This window comes from Athene noctua, chromosome 2 (genome assembly GCF_965140245.1).
Source record: "Athene noctua chromosome 2, bAthNoc1.hap1.1, whole genome shotgun sequence".
NCBI lineage: Eukaryota > Metazoa > Chordata > Aves > Strigiformes > Strigidae > Athene > Athene noctua.
The window spans coordinates 129,380,334-129,403,412 of record NC_134038.1 but is presented as its reverse complement, the minus strand read 5'-3'; the positions used below and the strand labels follow the sequence as shown (position 1 = coordinate 129,403,412).

At 40.0% G+C, this 23,079-nt stretch overlaps 1 protein-coding gene across 1 annotated transcript in view; it reads left to right on the top strand.

The window, feature by feature from the left end:
* The window catches only part of CALCR (calcitonin receptor), a 169,674-nt gene that overhangs the window by 85,240 nt on the left and 61,355 nt on the right, over positions 1-23,079 (top strand). The window contains exon 2 of the mRNA XM_074897996.1: positions 13,810-13,897. Coding sequence (XP_074754097.1) covers positions 13,850-13,897 — 48 coding nt within the window. The 5' untranslated portion in view covers positions 13,810-13,849. The remainder of the gene's footprint in view (positions 1-13,809; positions 13,898-23,079) is intronic.

The following is a 23,079-nucleotide window of genomic DNA, read 5'->3' as shown; positions in this document are numbered from 1 at the left end:
AAAAGCAAATTCTGCTACTTGCATTTTGCTGTGAGCTGTACTTTTCAATAGGAATAGTCAAGATGCTTTTCCACAGCTGAAATACCAGCTTATTCGGCAAGACTCATTCTACAAAAAGGTTGGTTCTGTAGACCACTCCATTCCTTCCATCCCAAACAAGACTACCCATTCACTGTGAGATCCGGGCTACAGAGCTATGCAGACATACAACTTTATTTTCCAGTGCCAATCCTGTTCCTGAGCTCATTTGTTGCTTTATGGTGATGTCTTTCCTATTAAAGCATTGCTTTTTCTTTCCTTGTAGCTCTGAGAAACACCTGCTCAAAGGGGATCAGTGAATGAGGCTACAAAAGTGGTATTGTCTTGCATATACTGATATCAAATGAGTTAAACTCCTAACAAAATAAGAAGGACATTTTTCTCTTAATAAAGAATAAAACCTCCAGATGCTGTTTGGAGTCCACAGATACAATAGATGGCTTTTACATTGCATTTTTGCTTGTGTGTATACAATATGTGAGCTGTATGATATGCAAAGCTAGATCTTACTCCAAGAAACCAGAGTTGGGCTTCTCACTACCTTGGTGAAGGTGGTTATCTAAGTACAGTGCAGAAGATTCAAAATGCAGCCATCATTAGAAATATTTAGATTGCTTGAGAAAAATACTCTTTAAGTGCTTTTTAATTTGGTGGTGCATGACAAACATATTTAATAGAAAGGTCAAGTGCTTCATCAGGATGAATACTTGGCAAGCTTTAGGCAAAAGCTACAAGTTCCTTATAAGCAATAAAAGCCTGAGGTTTTTGCATCACCAGAAGGCCAAATCAACACCAAAAGAAGGGCAGAAAGCCTCAAGACACAACCTCTACAGATCCCATGAGAGCTAGGCTATCTGAAATTCCTATTTTATACAGCTCTGCAGAAGCTTACACACACACACATGCATGCACACAAGCTTGGATTCAGTGAGACAATCAGGATGTCAAGCAAGGTCAGCCCTAGCTGCTGTTGAATAGACTATACTGACTTCTTTCCAAAGCTATTAGAAGTCTTTTCTGAATCTCAGTGCTCATCCAAATAGTCTTCCCTTTTGTCCTCTATCAGCTATATAAAGTACTTTCCATATGAAGACTCTTTGTCTGGCAACACAGTTTATGGAGGAGACCATCTATTATTTTTCCACATTAAGCTTTTGATCATGGATGAGTATTTGAAGTTATTAACAGCACAGAGAGGCTAAAGTTTCAGGTCTTTTTTCTCATTGCCAGTGAAATAAATACTGAAGTTGGCAACCTATGGTGTAACAGGAAAAATCTTGCTGAGAATTACAGAATACTTCCAGGTTTTTATTTTGAAAAGTCTAACAAATAGGCCGCTATATTGGAAGTATTTATTTTCCTGTTTAACTTTATAATTTGTGGTCCAGATTATCCTTTGCCTCTGCAACTGGATTTGGTAGAAAGATTTGGGGCAACCCTAATCCTTGCTGCTACATAAGTGTCCAAGTTTGAGCTCTATAGGCTGAACTGAAGAACAGCCCCATGAGTCTGGGCTGTGCTCAGAAAAGCACAACTGATTCTATATTTTCAGCTGACTCAAAACTTGGAGGCTTGTCCTCATTAGTGACTTCAGCTGTCATTTTGGGGGTGGTTCTGAATTCCTTGGGTAATGGGAGCCAGAAATTCAGTTCAGCAGCCCCAGTGAAATAAAACCCTGCTAAAGACAGGCTTTAGCCAGTGTATATCAAGATTTTGCCAAAAGCAAACCTTGGCATAAGGAAGCATTCAGAGTTAGTTTTGGCAGCCTTAAGAAATACATTATGTTATAAGTGATCATAAATGTGCTTTTACTGACTTGCTTGAGAATTGCAGTGGCCCCAGAGACTTTCAGTCCTTACAATGGAGCAGGTGGGAGCCAGACCACATGATGCTTTACCCACAGCATGTCTCACTGGCCCTGGGTAACAAGGTGCTTCAGAGCAGGCCCTGCTTCCCACCAGTGCCCTGTCCAGCACGGAATTAGGCTACACGTTGTCTGTCTGACTAGAACCTCATGTATAAAATAATGCATAAAAGGGCAGCAAAATCACATAAATGAATTTGAAATAATAACAGTAATAGCAAATGGAACAATGCCAGGAGGCCAATAGAAAGATCTACATTGCATTTAACAGGTTCTGAAGAGCCAACGTTGCTGACAAATCATTCCCAAGATATACTGTTTTCCTCTTCAGGGTGTACAGGTTATCTTCCCAGTGCTGTCTCAGACCTCCACTTAATATGTGTAATGGAAGAAGGAAAACCCAGGGCTCACAGAAGGCCAGTTCTGCTGCTTTGTGTCTATGTTGCGGATTCTGCTGAAGGCAGTAAGAACCTTGGCACTTTGGAGGATGCGGCACTGAGATTACCCCCACCATAGTAGGCAGCAAGAGCAAAGCATCAGTCTGTAATCTGTGAGGGAGATACAGCCCAAATTCCCATTGTTGTCCTCAAATTGCAGGATAGAAAGAGATCTTCAATAAATTCAGCTTAATACGGAGCTTCAGTAACTCCTCAAGGATTTATAGTAGCTTATTTTAGCAGAAATATGCAGTCAAAGGCCTACAGATCTAAAGCCTGTGCTCCTGGCTGGCAGTGTTGTAGTGAAAGGGCTTGTTTCTCTGTTGTACTGGGTTCCTCCTGCTTCACAATTTTCCTTTTTTTAAGAACATTACATCCACCTTTGATTTGCCAGAAAATAAAGCCTTCTTCCATGGACGTGAATACTTAGGTGCCAGTAAAACTCCTGTGATAGGTGGTTAGCCATTGATAATCATGTGTATTTAGGATCTGTGTGAGGTCTTTGCTGAGACTGGCATGGGGGCTGACAGCTGATTTCCCTGAAAGATCAAAGCTAATGTTGGTAGCAAGTAATGATAAATCTTTCAATTCACAAGGCACGTGCACACATTTCAGCCACTATCTAATTTAGCCATCTCCTGGCCTTGTTTTCTTGCAAATACCTTGTGTCTCACCTGGACCCTGCTATCCCTCTGGGACACATGGCTGAACCCTGGACTCCAGACTGCATGCCTGGAAGGATGTTTGGGACAAAGAACCAAGGCTTTTTTATAAAATTTTCTAGGAATATGTGAGTGAGTTACACCACAGTAATGGCTCATCTCACTGTTCAGGTGATTCCCATTCCCTCATCTGCATTCCTTGCTAATTCACCCTGATTTACAGAAGAAAAGAGGAACTATAAAGAAAACACTAACCTCTCTGCAGGTCTCTGCAAAGACCCGTTCCCCCCTTTATTCTAACCTAAGCACGTGTGTGTCCACTGCAACCCTCACCTGCCTAGTTATCATGGAAAGTAAATCTCTTAATGTATGTTAGTCTGGAAGTCTTTCACAGAATTTTAATTCAAGTGGCTAATAGCTACCTCTTGGTAAAATGTCAGTTCATAGTAATTTGCCATATGTAAATTGCCCTGTTGAACTGTGTAATGAATGTGTAATGCCACAGTGAGCAATGTGTGGATTTTGCCCTAATTGAAACAGGAAATTCAGACTGTTACATTCAGTCTAACCCTTTATAGTAATGGTGCCATAATTCCTGACAGGAATAATACAGTATCCAAGCACTACAGCTGTGATATTTAATTAATCTATAATAACGGATGGAGATAATCTTGTTTTTACTGATTTACCCGTGTTTCCTTATATCTGCATCATTCATTACATCATTATATCTTCATTAACCATTACATCAGTTGTAAAAATAGTCTAAAATTCAATGACAGCTTGGGGTTGCTTTTCTATTTATTATAGAGTAGGTGTGGTAACAGAAATACCAGCGTTGCAGTAGATGGTTTAAGAGTATGGGTAAAGCAAGATGTACCAGCATAGCTAATAACTCTCAAAAGCGACCAGCTGATCTATCTGTAAAAGTTAGCCAAGACCTCAGACACACAGAGCCTTCTCCAGAGGCTGTCACAAGAGGCCTTGTATGCCCAAAGCTTGTCTCTTTTAGGTCATTTAAATACCCTGTTAGATACAACCCTTCCAGGTCAGTGGTGACATAGTCTGACTTCAAATCATAACTGGGATTTCTATTCATTATTTGCAGAACTGCTATAAAATTAGAACCAGGGTCAAGGAAGAAGTATTAGTGTTTCAACACAGGCTCATTTTTTTCAGGGCAGAAATGAAACCTACATCCAGCTGTAGCATGGGCTATTCTGCTGCCAAATGGGAACAAAATGATTTAAATGTGTGTCATATGCATTTGATTTATAACAATCCACTCACAAGATTTTTCACACTTTATATGATTTTTATAAAAACAATGACATAATAAGAAAGTATAATATTTTTCTTGGGTTTTTGCCCACCCCGTAAAATATTCACTTGCTTCAAATAATCTGTAGGAATGTAAGGTTACAAAAAAAGGACCAGTGGGAGTTTGCCTGGGGAAGGATCAAATGGAAAACTGAGAGGGAATTGGCCACAAATATATATTAAATAACTATTTTTCTTTCCAGTATATGCTGCAACTGAAAGAAAAATTTTAACAAAACTCTTAATATATGGAATCAAGAAAGTATTGATCCAAAAAAGTATTGATCCAAGAGGGAAGAATGTCACACATGAGGTTGTATTTGTTCAAGTAGATGAAGATTCTTCCAATGTGATACAGAAAGAATTTAGGAATTGGAAAAAGAAACACCCTTACATTCAACCTGTATCCTGCAGTTTTTCTTGTTTCTCCCTAAATCTTCATGTGTGCTTCCACAGTCCGTCCAGATCTGCATTGTCATTATGTTCTTGTTCCACTGAACTCAAATACTTGTTAGAATATTTTTAAATGCACTGATGGCTATATACTGTACGTAAGTCTGAGGCTGTATGTCCACTACAGTCAGGATGCTGGTCCAGTTAAAGTCGTAAGGCAACCATGGAGGTGGCTCTTTCCTTAACTCACCGAGTTTTGACTGAAGCTGTGTAATACATTTCAGTTTATTTAGCAATGTTTATTTAGTTCTACCCCTCACAAGTCTCATTTTAAGTTATACTAATATTAATGTTAGCCACAAAGATTATTTTGCAGGTGATGAGGACTGGGAAAACTTTTTTCTCTTAAAAGAAAAAGAGAATTATAGATTCAGATTCATTCCAATATCTGCTTTAATTTTGCAGGCTGTGCAAAAGATTATAATCTGACATAAATGTATGCATCTTCTCTGAAGTCTTTACAACAGGGTGGTATTCATCCCAGACTCCTGGATGTGTTCAAGCTGCAGTGTCACCAAGATTAGATAATTGCATACTTGCTCATTTTACAAGCACTGCTGCAAAGCCCTCCAAAAATTACAAGCACTTTCAAAAAGACCTTTCACAGCTGTGCCTAAAAGGCTAAAATTACACTGTGCTACTATGTGAGATGCTAAACCACGGCTTCACAGTATAGCCAAATGGCAAGGAAGTGTTCTGCTTTGAGGAATGTTCAGTGATGAACTTGGCATTCCTGCAGTGTGGTTGCTTTCATCTATCACATGGTAGACCACTAGCCAAAGCTGCTTCATTTTATCCTGTTATTCAGGCACTCTTAGAATAGTGGGAATGCTCTGCCATGGATTTATCTCCTGTGCTTTGTTACACAGCTTTCTGCTTCTTTGTTCTATAGCTTGAAAATATTTGACTTTAACATGATAACATTTACTGGCATTTAGTAAGTTTTATTAAAAATGTTGCTGGTTTTATCTCATTATTCATTACTGAAAGCAGAGCTAGTAAAATCTTGAGTGATACTTCAGGAATGTAAGGTTCGTATTTAACATTAGCTTGACAAATCTGATTGTAAAAACAAATAAAAATAAAGCCTTTGGCATCAGATATGAACAATATGATATTCCAATCGTATCCTGGGGTACATCAAGAGAATTGTGGCCAGCAGGTCGAGAGAGGTGATTGTCTCCCTTTTCTCTGCTTTTGTGAGACCCGACCTGGAGTACTGCATCCAGCTTTGGGGTCCACAGTACAAGAAAGAGATGGACCTGTTACATCAGGTCCAGAGAAGGGCCACAAAGATGATCAAAGGGCTGGAACATGTCTCCTGTGAAGAAAGGCTGAGAGAGTTGGGGTTGTCCAGCCTGGAGAAGAGAAGGTTTGGGGGAGACCTTATTGTGGCCTTTCAATACATAAAGCAGGTTTATAGAAAGACTTTTTTACTGGGGCCTGTAGTGACAGGACAAGGAGCAACGGTTTTAAACTGAAAGAGGTTAGATTTAGATTGAACATAAGGAAGACATTTTTTGTGATGAGGGAAGTGAGACCCTGGAACTGGTCGCCCAGAAGTTGCGGATGCCCCGTCATTGGAAGTGGTCATGGTCAGGTTGGATGGGGCTTTGAGCAACCTGATCTAGTGAAGGATGCCCCTGCCCATGACACAGGGAGTGAACTAGATGGTTTTTAAAGGTGCCTTCCAAAACAAACCATTCTATGATACTTTGAAGGGTGCTGAGAGCCTGACTTAATTCTTATGTGAACCATCATTGTTTTGTTACAGTGAGATTATTTTAAGAGTGTATCCTTTGAATAATGATTGAAGAGGATGAACTCATTTTCCAGAGACATAGTGTGATCCGCTCTCTGTACTGCATTATGGCATGACTACAAATGTAATTGCATGTGTTGCTTCTTTCACCACAAAAGCACCAAAGTCGATTTTAATTTCACTTCCACAACAGCTTAAAATGATCTATATCAGGATAGATGTACTGTTGTTACTCGCTATCTCCTTCAAACTAAGAATTTCTACCCCCTTCCTTTTACCACTGCTCGTATCACCAGAGCCTGCATTAAGTTCAGAGAGCTGCAGAGGCAGAAAAACTTTGTCACTTATGTACTCCAGGGCTCAATTTCTGCTGGGGTAGCTGTCTGGGTCACATCTTCACAACAGAAACACAAGGGAGGGCTGGAAACATGTGACTGAGGCACAGCACACCAAAAAGCAATAGGTATGTTATTTATTGCAGGAGTAAATGCTTACTATTTATATTTAAAGATTAATTCTACAATATTATTTTCTTCTCTTTTTTTCTTTTCAACAAAGGTGTTTTTTCCTGGAATAACTTCATGTCCAGTTTAAACCAGACACACATTCCTAAGATTACAAAATAGGGTCATGTACACGTTGCTCAGACAACTATTCCTGGGTAAAACAGAATGATTTTACCAATTTCAGAGAAATGCATGTTGCACAGGTACAGGGAGTCCTGTAGAGGCTAAACTCCAGAAGAGATTGGAATGCCTCTCTTCAAATACTCCTGTTAACACCTTGAGCTAATATACTTCATGTTTTACACCTCCCTAGAGTGCTTTTTTAAAAAAAAGGTAAAAACTAAAGCTTTTGAAAGAAATTACCCAATCCTGTCTTTGTAAATATTTCAAACTTTGGCTGCCAGCAAATCCCCTGAAATATTTTGCTAGTCTCTTCCTGAAATCTTCTTTGCTTTAACTTGCTTTTAAACATCATAAAACCCTTTGGCCAACAGCCAACAGGGAGAGTAAAGATGGATTCCTAAGTACTGAAAAAGTAGTCATTTTCTTGGTTACTACCATGTGGTAGGAGTCACCTCCCAATAATAGCCTTTAGAGAGTGCAAAAATACCATACCCAGATCTACATATAATACAAACGGGATTCATTTAACTTCAGGGACCTAGAAGTTAGGCGTTGGTGCTCAGCTATCTACCTCAGCTCCGCTCCTAGGTAATGGAAAACTCTCAAGGGCCCTTCACCCCAGGTGCCTCTGGCAGGTGGAAGGAATCGGATCCTCTAACTCCTTTAATGCTTTACTGTCTCTTATTTCATAAGAAGTTTCATCGTTTTCTGAAAGCCTTCTGGATAATTTGGCTTGCATATTATTAGAGTCCCAGGTAAATAATTCTCATTCGAAACACATTTCTTGTATTTTTTGTTCTTTCAAAGTGTACTTATCTCTGTCATATTACCCAGTCTAACAACCATCTCCAGTTTTCTCTGCAGCGTGTATGATCACATTGGCTGCTTGGATATGTAGTAGGAAGGCTTTTCAAAACTCTGTGATTACCTTAAAACTAAATACAGACAAGTCTGTAGCTACTTTCCATTTCTTTCTATTTTTGTCCAGTTTAGTGCAAAGGGTTTGGTTAAAGGGAATCCTGAGGTAAAACAGTCCCTTCTTGTTGGCAGTTTTTCAGTGGGACTGAAGCATGTAACATTGCAGCTCCCATGCAATCCAAATGAATTGATAAAGTAGATTTATTTGGTCACTTGATCTGTGTAGCTCTGTAAATTGCCTATTTGCCATGTCTAATAGTTTCAGTTTGTTAACATAGCACGCACTTGGCTCTGCCAGACGCAGTTCACTGTCTCCACCAGGCAAGCTAATGGAAATTAATGGTGATCTGCTTGAGTAACAACTGAGTAGTCATCACACAACTGAGCACTTGACTCCGTGACAGTGAAATTATCTCCAAGACTACCAAAAGGAAGGAAGTAAGATTCAGCAAGTGACCTAGATGCCTGAAATTTTCATGTAGCAATGCCTTTAGGTGCCTAACATCTGAAACTGAGAATTTGAAACCTGTATTTCTCAGGAGATTTTCATATGAAAACTCTATGAGGGTTAGACAAAAGATCAAGAAACTCTGTAGAGGTAACCGGTAGGGAATACAGAATTACAAGACAGTAGATATGTCTTCTGCCTTGCCTCATCTTCCTGGACACTTGGCTAGAGGCTGTAGGGAGGTATGTCTCTCCACCTGGGACTGGCAGTCACCGACTTTCTGGCACATTAGAAAGAACTGAGCAGAGCTCATCATTTCCCTTGGAAATATGTTTGGCAGGAGATCCTGGTGCCAGTTAAACTATTTGCAGACCATTGTACGATAATGGCTAGAATATGTGCTTTGGAAATAGGAGTGTCTGGATCTATTCCCTTTTCATGCATGGGGATGACACCCATTGCATTGCCGCTTCCTAAAGGGGCTATAGCTACAAGGCTGGTATGCACAGAACCTGGGATTATAGACCTGTGATGTGCAGCTCACTCCTGCCCCAAAGCAGCAGCCTAAATTAGGAACCCAGGGGTAGAATGTCCAGCTGGGAATGAGGGGACGATTTTAATACTTTCCCCCAGGCTACCTGCACATTTGGCAATGCAAACAGACCTGCAACCTCCTTCTTGGATCCAAATTCCCTAAACACTCAGCAGCAAGGTCTGCTGGCTTGCCCATGTCTTACCTTTGCCCTGTGTTTCCCACTCCAGTGTTAATGCAGGCCGAACCAGTTGGTGCCCTTCTGTGCTGAGTGACAAGTCACTCCCTAGGAGGGTCTGCAAGTTTCTCTTATAGTTAAGAAATCCTAGATACCCTGGGGTTGGAGGTGGCTATACAGCTGTTTACCCTGAGAAAGATGTACAGGGTGGAAAGGAAGCCCTATGAGGAACTTGCAGCCAAACGAGGAGGTAGCAAGTGAATTTTCCAAGTTTCTGGGGTTTTCCAACAGAGAAAGAGATACTTTTATGTCACACTTCTGTACTTAACCACAACCCCCACAAGTCCTGTTTTGTGCAGTTAAAACACTCTTTTCCTCCAAAGGTATGTCAGCACTATTGTGAAAGATGACATTGCAGAATTATCAGAGCAGAATAATTAAATGAGAAGTTTCTTCCAGTTCTTCTTCTGAAAAAGCCTTTCTTCCTTATTTCTTCGGACCTTGGCAAAGAAATGCTCTACTCCTCTCTTCTGAATCCTCCCCTTCATACACTCCTTTCTGACTAATTTCGACTCCCCTTGTTGGCCTTGTGCAAATGACTGTGCAGGGAGGGTTGTCCCACCTTCTGGGCAACCCAATGGCAATTGTAATTGAAGCCCTGTTCAGCTTAGTACTACAGCTGCAGAAATCAAGACAGAGCCAAAAGAGACATCATTACTAAGTAGGATGCTGTGCTCATCCTCAGATGAGCTGCAGGGCTAATCCCAAGGTGTCAATGGTATTACTATAATAGCTGAAGCAGGAGGAATATTTTAGCACGTAATGAGCTATGCTACATTTACAAAGAAAGAACGAACAATATTCTAGCTTAAAAAACAGACAGGGATGTCATATGTAACTATTACAAGCAGCAGAGTGTGAAAATTAATACAATCATGGAAAAGTATTTAGCTTTAGCAATGTGCTTATTATTAATCAGTAAATATGGGTGTTCTAAAATTTAAATGCATGAAGCACATTATATTATCTTAACATGAAGCAAGGACATTGTTGGTCTTACGGAAAAGGGTAAATATTGTGGAAACAGGAATCAGGACACCACCTAAAACCTTCTTGAGAACTTAAGCAAATGAAACAAATTTTTGGATCATTGTAAACTGTATTAAATCCCCATAATAATCATCCTTATATTAGCTCCAGTGATCCCAAGAACTATCAGTACATTATCTATAATTACTGTTGTTTATTGTAATAAGCATCATCTCAGGAAAACCTCGTGCACACATTGAAACATCTGCAATGAAGAGCCATCTAAAATGTCTATGCATAAAACAGCTTGAAAGATTAGAATTTATGGTTCCTCCATCTGTAGTCATAAAAAAACATGTATTCTATTTAGTGTGTAGCTGAAAACTAATTTCCTGACCTGCTTCACAGTGTGGCCCTATAGTGTGGCTGTGGAGGTCACACAAGCCAGGTGGTAATAAGCAGCCAGAAGGCAGCAAGGAGAAGCTGCCTTTGTGGGTACTGTCATGAAGCCAATGGTGTGGTTGAGTCATGGTGTGTGTGCTGGGGACCATGCTCATTTCTGATTTCTCCCCATGTTCCTGGTAGCACAGCTCCAGTGCAACTATGATGTCTATGAGGCTGCTCTGAGCTGTCCACCCTCCCTTCAGCTGCAAGCAAGCTGTCCATGGGCAGTAGTGTCAGTTGGTGTAAAAAAATTGATACTTTAGCACGGAAGATCCGAAGCCCAGGGCACTTGAGTGTACTGCTTTGCACATCCCAACTTGCCTGTCATGTCACACATGAACCTGGATCACTGGAGAAGGGAGCAAAGGCATGGTGATGCTGCTCTATACCTCTGCCCAGAGGCTAACAGAGTCCACCTCTTGGGGCTTCCTTTATGTGAGTCTTTCTGCCTTCCTGTTGTTTCTGCCCTGCCCATTGGCCAACACTTTTTACCTGCGTGTACCTTTTCATTTCAATGCAATCATCATTCTTGATCCAATACTGATGCTAACCCAAGTGTGCTGTAGTGTTACGGGCCATTCTTATGGTTAAAGTAGAGAGAAAAACCACTTCTTAGTCAGGGGCTTTATACTTCGATTGTTAAAATATTGTTGAAATTGTTGTCACTGGAAAAGAGGAAGCAAATAGAGGTTCTGGATTTTATGTAGCATGTCAGCCATTCCTGTGGTTAGAGCTGGCTAGAAGATGACTAGAAATATCAAGACTATATAAGATTTAGCGTGGGAAATAATTCTTACTCATTTACTCGTATGTAGTATCATATGGCACTGTCATCACAGCTAACAGAGGGGAGAATAATGTGTTAAAGATTTTGCAGATGGCTTTTTTTTTAATTAAGAGAGACGGGAGCAAGAAACATTTTAAATAGCTCAGTGCATAATAACAAATGTTCACAAAATCTCACAAGGATAAGATTTACCTGCAGCTACAGCTATAACACAACATAGTTCTGCAAACACTGCCAGCACATGATACAGGAAAAGTAGATGTATCAGAGGTAACTTCATCTGCTATTGATTTTGCTTATGTTTTCTGGGTCACTATTGTGTTGATCTCTGCCATTTGTGGAAAGTGTTGTGTATTTTAAAACTCTTGACAGTTTGTAAGGCAAAGTCCTTTCTTTGCCTGCTTTTTACCAAATTCCCACAGATGCAGCAGAATTAATGAGGCTAACAAGAAGAGTAGAGGCACCAACCAGACTGGCTTTACACCACACTACAGAACGATTTACAGTACAGTGTGTAACGGCATGATTGCCATGTTCATGCTTGTGTGTCTGCTGATTGCACAGCTGACCAAAACCTATTGTTTGTATCTTCATGAATCTTTCTGTCAGTTTTGAACAAGCACACACTGCAGTGAATAGTCTGGAGAATACGCAGACAATTGCAGTCATTTTCCTCTGATTTACCTGTCCAATTTTTACTTTGAGTTGTCTACCATTGCTGATCAAAACCAAATATGTGGCTGACAGCGTAATCGCATATTATTTCTATGTCATTTACCTGTCCTGTTACCTCTGTCACACCAGAATGATTCTGGCAAGGCTCAGGCAGTAATAAGGCTGCTCCTTATTAGAGGCAAATCCTCTCAACCTTCTTTTCCATCACTTTGTGTTTTATGTAATCTCAGTGACACATGACTGCAACTCTCCCGTTTGGATCTGGTAGGAGATTACATCCACATGTGCTACACTGAACTGGAAGTGCCACACCTTTACTACATTTGAGATTACATATTTCTGCTTTAGATGAGGTTAGTTACAACTGATCTCGTATTTTCCTCCTGCTTTGGAAATGGATGACCTTCCAGATAATTTCAAGATGAGAAAAGCTGTTTCAGTGCTGTTGCAGAGATGAATGTTACACAAGTGATTGTGTTGCTCACTACATGTCAAGCAGACTAAACATCCAAGTCCATGTACCTTTTTCCCATTAAATTTGTGTCTTTCAGATATGTACAGTGCTCACAGGATTGTTTGCCTGGGTAGAGAACACCTCACTTAGTTTTTAAACTATCTGAAAATTAAAGATTTGTGAGTGCTCACTGTCTTTCTTACTGTGGCTGAAGGTGATCTATAGGCATTTTGCTCAGCCCATGCACCACTAGTGGTCCATGACACACCAGAAGGCACTGGGCCTTGACAAAAGCCATGTTCCTCACGCTAATGCAGAAGTTCCATTTTTATAAAACCAACACCAATGTGTTAATGCAAAGAGCTTTGCTTGCTTGAACTCCCACAACTGTGAAGCAATATGATGATGCATGGTGGCCCCTGGATAATTTTTCCAGAAGGCAAGACGGGTGTTGATTTAGGAAAAAACAAAACAAAACAAAACAAAAAGTGGCTGATCCAGTTTCCTCCAAGCCTGTGGAGTCGTGTTTATGCTCTGCCTCCCCAGTACTTTGTGCAACTGAAGCAGTCATTCTTGATGCCTGAGGGCTGCACTGCCTTGTGTCTATCCACAGTTTAGCCAAGCTGACTGCATTAAGGAGTATGTAATCCCACAGTGGTGTTCCCAGTTTCTCTCTCTTTTCCTGCCACACTTGCTTGTTCACCTAGCTAGAAGTTACACAACTTCTGGCCTTCTCTAGCCCATAAATATGCCTTCTGAGCTGCCATTACGCTTATCTGTGAACCAGATCTTTCTGGGGTTTTCAGGTTGGTTTTAAAATACCCAGATTATTCATAGGTCTGCAGCCATATGTCTAGGTTAGAAGCAGCTGAATCAAGACAACCAAGGTAGCCTCAGCTGGCAAAGACAAAGCTTAACCCAGATCTGCTGCTGGTGACATAGTAACATGCATCTGTACCCCAGATCAGCTGAACTCACCACCAGAGATCCACAGAGACCAAATTAAAAACATACTGGCATCCAGTGAAATCAAACACGGTCACATGCAAGGCTGGGGGCGCGCACACACACACAGAGTCCACTTTTAAGTCTAGAAGGATGCTCATACACAAAGACAAGGAGTTTATCTTGACAGATAAAGTCTAATACTGCTTTTGGTTTTGTTGTTTAATTCACAGAAGGGTCAGCTACAACGTGTCTCTCCAGGAAGATTCCACAATGAAAACAACAACCCACACTTGCTTCTTACTGATCATCCTTCTAATTGTAAGTATGAGAAAACTGAACTGCTCGTGACACCTGCCAAATTTAAACCTGTGGTGATGTTTAGAAAAATGAGTACTGAGTTATATTTGTTATATTGCACAGATGAAGGAATGAGTTCCCTCACTGATAAATATCAAAATAAGGTTAATAAAGTTTCTAAATTTTGAACTTGAAAATATTGGTCTTTGGTGAGACAGAACTGCAAGTCAGAAGAAGATAATGTATGTGATTTTTCATTTCTGTGTTTTACAGGCTACAACATATCAGTGACATGGTTTGTTTGAAAACTCCCTTAACTCTGTTGTGTGAGACTTAGACTGACTTCAGTAATTGTGGATTTTCACTGTTTATAGTTACTCTGCTATTAGGAAAGCAACTGAAATGAAAAATAACAGAATAAAGTTCAGTGAACGGTATTCAGTTCAAATTATATTTTCAACTGTTTAATGTGAATATAACAGTTATTTCAATGTATGCACCATGGCTGAGTAACTCCTGTCCTAAATATGTAGTAACTTCATTTCTACCTGACTAAATACCCCTCATGTAAATTGAATGCTTTCTCTTATTTCTACTTGTGAAACCTGAAATAATCAGCAATTATCATAAAATAGTAGATATTACCGATTGTGAGAACTGAGACTACTGCCCAGAGCCTCAGTTACAGAACAGTCAGAATATGTCTGAATGATATTACTGGGAACAAGCACCTCTCCTACCTTGGTGTGATATGAGTAGCTTGCATGCTGGATGCCACCTTATTCCTCATCTAACTGTTTATCTCTGTGTTCCTGAAGAAAACTTTGATTCTTATTCTTCTTGGTTTTGTTGGTTAGCTCCTCACGCCCCTCTGCTTCTCGTGTTCTCTTCCAGCACCTGAATGTGAAACTTTTGTGCACGTCCCCCCATCAGCTCCCATCCTTTCTGGCTATAAGTTGTAGAAATGGACTAGAAGACATGTTGGGGAACAGTAGAGACTGCTCTTCCTAGTTTGTTGGTTGGGTTGTGTCCCTCCACTTCTCTCAGCCTAGCTTAACTTGCCCAGGGTACTGTTTGCCACTTAAATTTATATGGATAAAACAGAGGGAAGGAAAGCAGAGAATGGTAAGAGAGTGATGGATAGAAGAAAGTAAAACAAATAAATGAGATTGTGGAGAACCCAGGAGGACAGCAAAGAACACTTTACGTTGGTAAAATACTGAATTCATTGTTCAGGATTAGGACCCTCAACCAAAGAAGAGCTGGAGAGCCGACTAAAGAACAAAGGAGAGTTGATGCATTTCTGCTAACTTTGTCTCAAAATAATTTGTCCAGAATAAATTAATGATCTGAGGAACCATCCCAGTGCTTGGCAGAATTCTTCTGCCGTGAGATATATTGGAGTATTTCTGGTGGTTGTGAGCTTTTGTGGCTGTTCCACATAGCCCTGCAAGGGATGCACGTAGCAATGCACTGGCTGGGAAATCACCCATGGTCAGAGATCTCTCTAACAAAATGGTCTGATAGAGACCAGCTTCCTTCTGGGTTTGAATCCCAGCTGGCCTGCACAACCCGACAGGGGCCTTGGAAAAAAACCCAGTGATTCTTCCTATAACAAGCCAGTGCCGACTGAAAGAGCAGTTCCAGATCATTTTTCTTCCCCAGTCTAGTGACAGGACTGTAAATTTTCTGATAACTAAAATTGTCAACAGCATTTCTGAGCATCTGATTTGTAGGTCAGTGCTGAAGGACTGAGCCAATCCTTGCCCCGTTCTCCACAAATCTTTTAAATCTCTCACCCATGATAGCATGTGTGCAATGTTAGTTCTGTGCTCATTCCTGCAGTACTCCAGGACTAGGGTTTACAATGAGATCTGCATTAAGAAATTCTACAATGAGATCTGCATCCCCTTCCTTTTAGGTATCCTTGCACCAGAGGGCTCTCCAACTTCCAACCTCAATGGATAACTTAAGCACAAGTTTCCTTACATTTTCACTGTTCCAATCTCTATATTCCTTCCTTCCTTCCCCACCGCAGTTGGCCATACTGTGATCTACTTAGACACCTCCAAGATTAGTTTATCTTCTGGTAAGGGAAAACCCACAGTCATAGAAGTAGAACAAGCTTTGTTGCCTTAATGACATTTGCCAGAACACTACTGTTAGATCAAATATGAAAAATACATGTCATAAGTAATTTTTCCAAAAATTTTTGACCGGTAACTGGTAGAAAATGTTATTTTCTTTTACATTTTATTTGTGGTCTGTAACAACAAAAGGGTGTCTTTCTTTCTCTTCCAAAAAAACTGTTCCCAATCTGTTGGTTCTTCTAATCACTTCTTGATTCCCAGAGCCATGAGCCCCTGGAACTTACATGTCAGCCACTGTCTGAGTTTGAGAAAGATACAGTAATTGAAGTGATTTGTGACACAGGGGTGATCTCTCATTCCTGTTCTCTACCCACCCCACAAACCATCCTCCAGATCTTTCTTCTTTGATGGCTTTGATGGTTTACTGTCAACTGTGTCCTGCATTCCCAGCTGGTGACTTCACGCTGTTGCAAAGCAACACAACCTTTTGAGGCCCTTGCTTTCTCCTCTGCTTTCTCTCTCTGCTTATGCCGTTTGTCACACTGTAGGAGCCAATCCCCCTGCAGTGGTCACTAGTATTGAGAAGGACATGCTTTTTACTTGAAATCTTTTCTTTGTGTAGCTGTGATTCCCTAACACACTCAGTGTTGGAGCACTCTCTGCTCTGTATACAGTCTCAGTGCTTTGCAGACTTCCTCAGATTCATCCCATATCTCCTTGCATGTTTTATCATAGACCATAGTTACATGGCGTCCATAGACACCCTCTCCCCACAGTCTCCTTTAGACTTGTCACCAAGAAGTTTTGGTACCTTCCGATAGAAACCATCTCTCTTACATATGTCATTTTTTGCATAGAATGAATAGCACTTTTCTGTGTACAGGTCCATAATAACTCACCTTTGCCAAACAAAAACTAAAGCACCAATTGTTCCAAAACCTTATTTAGAAATAAAATTAACTCCTTATTGTCTTCTTTGATGGCTTCTCTTGCTTTTGAATGCATAATAATGCATCACCAGATAGTCCTCTACAATTCAAAGTGAATTCTAATAAATTTAATTGTTCATTATTTTTTAGTTCACTTTATTCCTGATGCTCTCTAGTTTTTGGTAATTACTGAGAGCCACAGAATGTAACTGAGATCTGTTTCCTCAAGTACATGAGCCCCTGTGTACTGGAGCAATTAGTTCATCTCCTCAGTGCCCATTTCTTTCCACAAGAAAGATGGAACATCGTCACGGTGTGTCCAGGGGCATCGAACTGCAGAGAATGAGGAGGAGGAAACAAGTTTGGGTCTCTTTCCTGTGTGACCGATCAATTTTGCAGGACGTTGAGAAAAGACAGTTCTGTTCTCTGCTTGATTTTTATCAAGTAAGAATTGTCATCTAGTGCTAACAAATGGTAGTTTGGTCTTATCCTGTAAATGAGAATTGTTGGAGTAGTTCTCTCATATTACAAAGTTGTTGTCCCGACAAACCACAAAGTGGACGGAAAGGACAAAATGGATGGTCCAGCTGAAGACCACACTATCATTCAATTAGGTCCATTAGACCGAGATTGTATTTTAAAATAAATTAATGTTGAGTAAAAAACAAATTGTACAAGTTTGTTAAGTTCAAATCTGTCAAATTGTTACCAAGCTTCAGTCACTAATCTATACCCAGTCTGGTACATTGTGTCAGCTCCTGAAGGGCCTGTGAATAATTCCCATTCACAAAACATGGAAAATTAACTATGTGAAAGCCTAAATGTGATTGTCGGTAACTGCACAAACTGGTGTGTTTTGGAACACAGTTGGGGTAGGTGCAAGTCTCCAGAAGCCACTTAGTAAAATGGTTGCCACTATGATGAGGGCACCGCTCACTGTGTACCCATTTCATCCTTGCAGCTGGGAATGTAATATGCACTGGTGGGGCAGTGTGGTCATGTGCCCCCGGGCTCCTGCCACCTGCCCAGTCAGTGGTTCTCACCATGAGTCTCTAAAACCCATGCTCGTGTGGATACTGTAAGCACAAGCCTTTTCCTGCTCAGACAGCAGCTCTTCCATCATCTGGTCCAGAGCAGGTCCCACCCTTTGATGGTCCAGAAGAGCTGCTGAAGATCTATCACATCCTCCTTTGGCATGCTTCATCAGAGCCTTGCTTGCTCTCTGGTATCACTGGAAGCCCAGGGGCTTCCCATCCTTGGATGATGAGATCCCCCTGGGTCTCATTACCTGAGACCATGGCTTTGAAAGCTGTTGGTCTGTAGTGTGCATTTCCCTTTGTAACTATGGGTTGCTTCAATCTGTAAGCAAGTGGACTTGCAAGTTCTGGAGCCCTTCTCGCACAAGAACTCAGGAAAACAAGCTGCTGATATAAGGCAGTGAGAATTAGTGTGAGAATTTGAGACTCGAACTGCTCACGATTTCCCAAGAGGGAGAGGAATGCGGTGTTCTATTCTGTTCACCCAGTCTCGTGAGTGATCAGGACTTTTTGTCTCCGCCTTTGCTTTTTAAAAACCAAGAATGTTGCTGTGCATCTGATTGCCCTAAAGAGGTCTCTCACAAGATGTTAATGGGAGCTGCAAGCAAAAACCCATGAAGTAGTCTGCAGTCTTCCTTTAAAGCCCGCAGTTTGCATCAGGTTACTCTGGGAGTAAAGCTTCCTTCTGTGAGCAAATCCTGCTGCAGTGGAAAAGAACTGTAAGATTCATGAGTTGGTTTTCATTACAAGTGCCTTGTCTTCACCTACTGTGGCTGATAATCTTGTGCTTGTTTAAACAGCTGCCAAAATCTGCAGTTTAAGTCACATGGGATCTTACTGTGATTTCCATCCTGCTTAACAGCAACGGATTATGGGAAAATGTTAACATTCAGTGGCTAAGTAAAACATGTCATGCTGAGGTATTTCCCCAAAGAAATTGTCTGCTGTTTCCTAGCGCATTTGTGATGAATAAGAAATTATTATGTTCACTGAGTACCATGCACTAATGACCTTCCTAAGGCATCAGTCGTTTTCTTCCCTGTGCTAACACTAGCAGCTGTGAAAAGTAGTTCAAACATAATCAAAGTATGAGAGGGGCTCTGCAACCAGTCTAAATCATGCTGAGCTCTCACTCAAAGATACGATGTATTGAAGGACAGGAGTTTAGTGACCCACAAAGTGGTGATTACACACAGCAGTTTTAAAAGATTTGTACCAAATGAATGTTTGAGCTATCGAAATCAATAACAAACACTTAGAGCATCCAGAATTTGAAATATATTTTTATTGAGCTCGATAATAAATGTTGCAAAATTACTGTATTTAGTGGAAGGAGGGAAAAAACAAAAGCAAAAAAAGCTGCAAATACCTTCTTTTCCTAAATATCATGTATAGTGAACAGTTAGTGTACTTCAAGCTCCTTGCTGGTGGAAGAAAAATATTTGGGGATGCTTGTTCATCATGTCCAATGTTTTGTGGAAAAAAAAAAGAAGGAAATTTATGCTTGCCTTATCTGGCCTCTGTCTTGCAGAAATGGGCACAGTCTTGCACGAGTTAATAGCAGGTGTCTGTCTTACAGAAACCCGGACACTATTTGTTCATTTCAATGTAGTTTAATAATGAAGCCAAATTGCTTTCTCTAGATTCCTTTATTAATTCTAGGTATAAAGTGAACTTCAGCATTCCCAACAGCCTGTTTTTTCACTTTGTAATGATATTTCATTTTCTTATAACAGTCATTTGTCACGTGGTGGCTTGGTGGTCGTATGTATGACGTCATTTACTTGGACTTTTAGGAGTGACATCATATGTACGGCTGCTAAACTGCTGCATGGGACATCATTTAAACAGTTTTCTTCTGAAGAAATCATACCAGTCATTTTCAGGCTATGAACACATCCTGATTATTAAGTTGTGAATTATTTCTTTCTCTTTAATAAAGAATATTTATAAATGAATGAGGCATTCCTTTATTGTATCAACATCATTTATATTTCCATCTGAAATAACGGACGGATGGATGGATGGATGGGAAGGGTTTTTAATGTGCAGTAGTGGACTCTGAACATTCAAAATGTGTTCAGTACTGTCGATAGTAACCAGGTGAAAATTATTTCATCTTGGCATTTTTTTATGGTGCAAATTTGTGTTGTAAAACTTAATTCCTAAAATACCTAGATATAGTAATTAAAATGTAGTAGCAGAGATGATTCCTAATCATTAATTGCATGAGAGCACACACACAGACACAGACACACGCTTTCCCTGCCATGTAGCCACTCCCAAGCTCCTGCTACTCTGATAAGAGAATAATGACCCAGAGATTTCTTTCAGCCCTGTTTGCCCTTTCTTGACCCCTACAGTAAGAAGCGCAAGAAGACTAAAAGGAGTAATAATATCTGACATGACAAACTTTATCAAGATTTTTGTCTGACTGAGCCCCAAGAATATAAGGCTGGGTCATCAGTCCACTGGCTGACTTCAGGGAGGCCAGGCTTTAGGCTCGAGTCCTGGAGTGGTGGTGGATGTTTGATTCTCCTGCATGCAGTAGAAAGCACCAGCATTGCAAACAGAGATGGACTGCTCAACCTCCAGCAATCCACCAATTAATTTTTCATTAGTCTGATGAAATGGTCATCTGATTTTAAGGTAGAAGAAAATATTGGTCAAACTTCTAGGGTCAGCTTTTCAAATCTAGGCAAACAGAAGTGAGTAATAGCAATCAAAGGGAAGAGTACATTTAATGGGCATATCACAGATTAACAATACCAGTAACACACCTATGTATAACCCCTTAATTTGATTTCACACACAAGCTATTCAATTAAATCAAAAATGCCCAGAAAGATTTTTTGTGCAACTTTGAAAATCTGGGTCTTTGTGTCTGGTAAAAAGAAAAAAAGCTAGATAATTTAAGAGACAGCTATAATTTAATATTATTATTCCAGTTTTTATCCAAACTTGCTTTAGATTTACTACAGGCCATTAAGTGATTTCTACTGATGAAGTAATTTCCACTGAGCCTTAGCGATGCAGTCTCATCCGTATTTTTAATCCCTCTTTGTGAATTCCTGGCCCAAATGTGGGCAAGCGAAATTTTGACAGCAATTTCAGATGGGCCATGATTTCCTTGTGCAGAGGCAGTAGAATGGGTATTCCTCCTTGACCCCTTTAATTAAACAATCCAAGACATTTATCCTGTCCACCACCCCAGGTACTCTCTGTCTCCAAGTATTAAAATATTCCCATTAACCTGTACCCAACAAGAGCTGACCTCTTCAGGAGCTGGATTACACACAGCTGTGTCCCTTACACGCAGCAAGTTATGAAACTGACTTTTAAGAATAAGGTGTCTTTGATCTCTGAATTGTATCTTAACCCCCAAAATCATCATCCCTAGTTACAAACTCTTACATCTTCACCAGTTAAAAGATGTAAATAAACCATTAATTTTCTGACAGCATACCTTATTTTTTATTTCAGTTTATGTTTCTGTACTATGCAATCTTCTGGAAATGGTCTGTCCTTTTAATAATGGTGTGTAAAAGAGGCTCCAAAAGAAGTTAGAATCTGGGAAAGGTGTTCATTGAACAATTTCTACAGTTTCTATCTGTGTAGCTGGCACTTGCCATTTGTCATATCTGTGTTGTGCTTTATTCTGTACACATAAAGCAAATGAAACTGTAACACGATTTATGGCCAGCAACACCAGTCTTTCTGGTCTCTGTCAGTGTGAAATGATTTTGATATGTTTAGTCAAACAGATGTGAAGAACAGATCATCTCCTTTCTAGAAGAAAACAAAACTAAAATAAAAGCATTGTTCCAGGGCAGGGAAAATTGGTGTTGTTTTCTAAGCATAATCAGATGGTTATGGTTTCAAAATGTGCGTGTGTTCTCAGACTGACCCAGAATAACAGAGGAATTGTCGAGAAGAGAGGCGATGCAATGGAATTCACCCTATCTTTCATTGATGATACTGTTATTCCTCTTCTGAATGCAAACAGATTGGAACTATTGTTCAAAATAAGAATGAAAAAAATAAGCATGGTGTATGAATCACTTCAGAGAAGTACCGAAGCCTGTGGCGATACATGAAGGGCTAAGAGGGACCTGAGGTTGTCTGAAGAACATCATCTGCATTTTTCTACACTACATACTGGATTTAGGATATTGCTTGGCTGGTTTCTAAATGATCCTCATGGACTCCATCTACTCCCTTTTTTCTTTTCATAAGTGAGGGATCTGTGATGTTTGATTTTCATTCGTATTTCTTGTTCTGCCTTTCTAGATGCTTAATTTTTCACTTGGATGGCTAGATGAAATGTTCCAAATGGCTTCACTGTCTAAGTATAGCTTTGTGCGTGTGTGTGTGTGTGTGTGTGTATACATACACATAAAATTTATATAAAATTGTTTCTGCCAGAAAATATCTTTCTTATTATTCTTCCCATTTTATTTCAACTGCCTTCACTGTCCTCCAGTCTTCAGATAGTAGCTGTGTGCAGTTGAAAATTAAAATGTTTTTATCAAAAGAGATTAGATTAAGAAAAAATAATTGATTATGTGTAAGAGTATAAAAAGATTAAACTGAGATGGTTTGGCACAGAAATATCAGGATAGAGCAATGGCTTTTTTTTTTAAATAAGTCCAACATACTGTGGTTTTGCTGTGTATTTTACCAAGGTGTTTTAATTGTGCAAATGGGAAAAAAAAAATGTATTAATGAGATACAACTACTTGTGATACACGATAAAAAAAGAGGAAACAAAAATGTAAGAACTAAGCTATTTGAAATTTCAAACCTGTCATGTTTTCAGTTCAAACTACTACAAACACTTGCTTCAAGATCTGTTTAGTAGTATTTGCTGCTAAAACCATCAAGTTTGTGTGTTTATAAGAGTCCTAAATTTTGAAGCAACCTGTAAATGACCCTGTATGTTTTTGTGATGACTTTAGCATGGTTTAGTACAGGGAAAAATAGAGGGTCGTCAAGGGAAGTACCACAGCAGCATTGCTTTTTCTTGGGGAGGCAGAGGAACTAATCCTTTCCGATCACCTTCACACGGAGAAGTGACCTGATGATACAGGATTAAGGCAGAAGAGAATTAACTAAAGCTCCACACTTCATTTCCACCCTGGCTCACA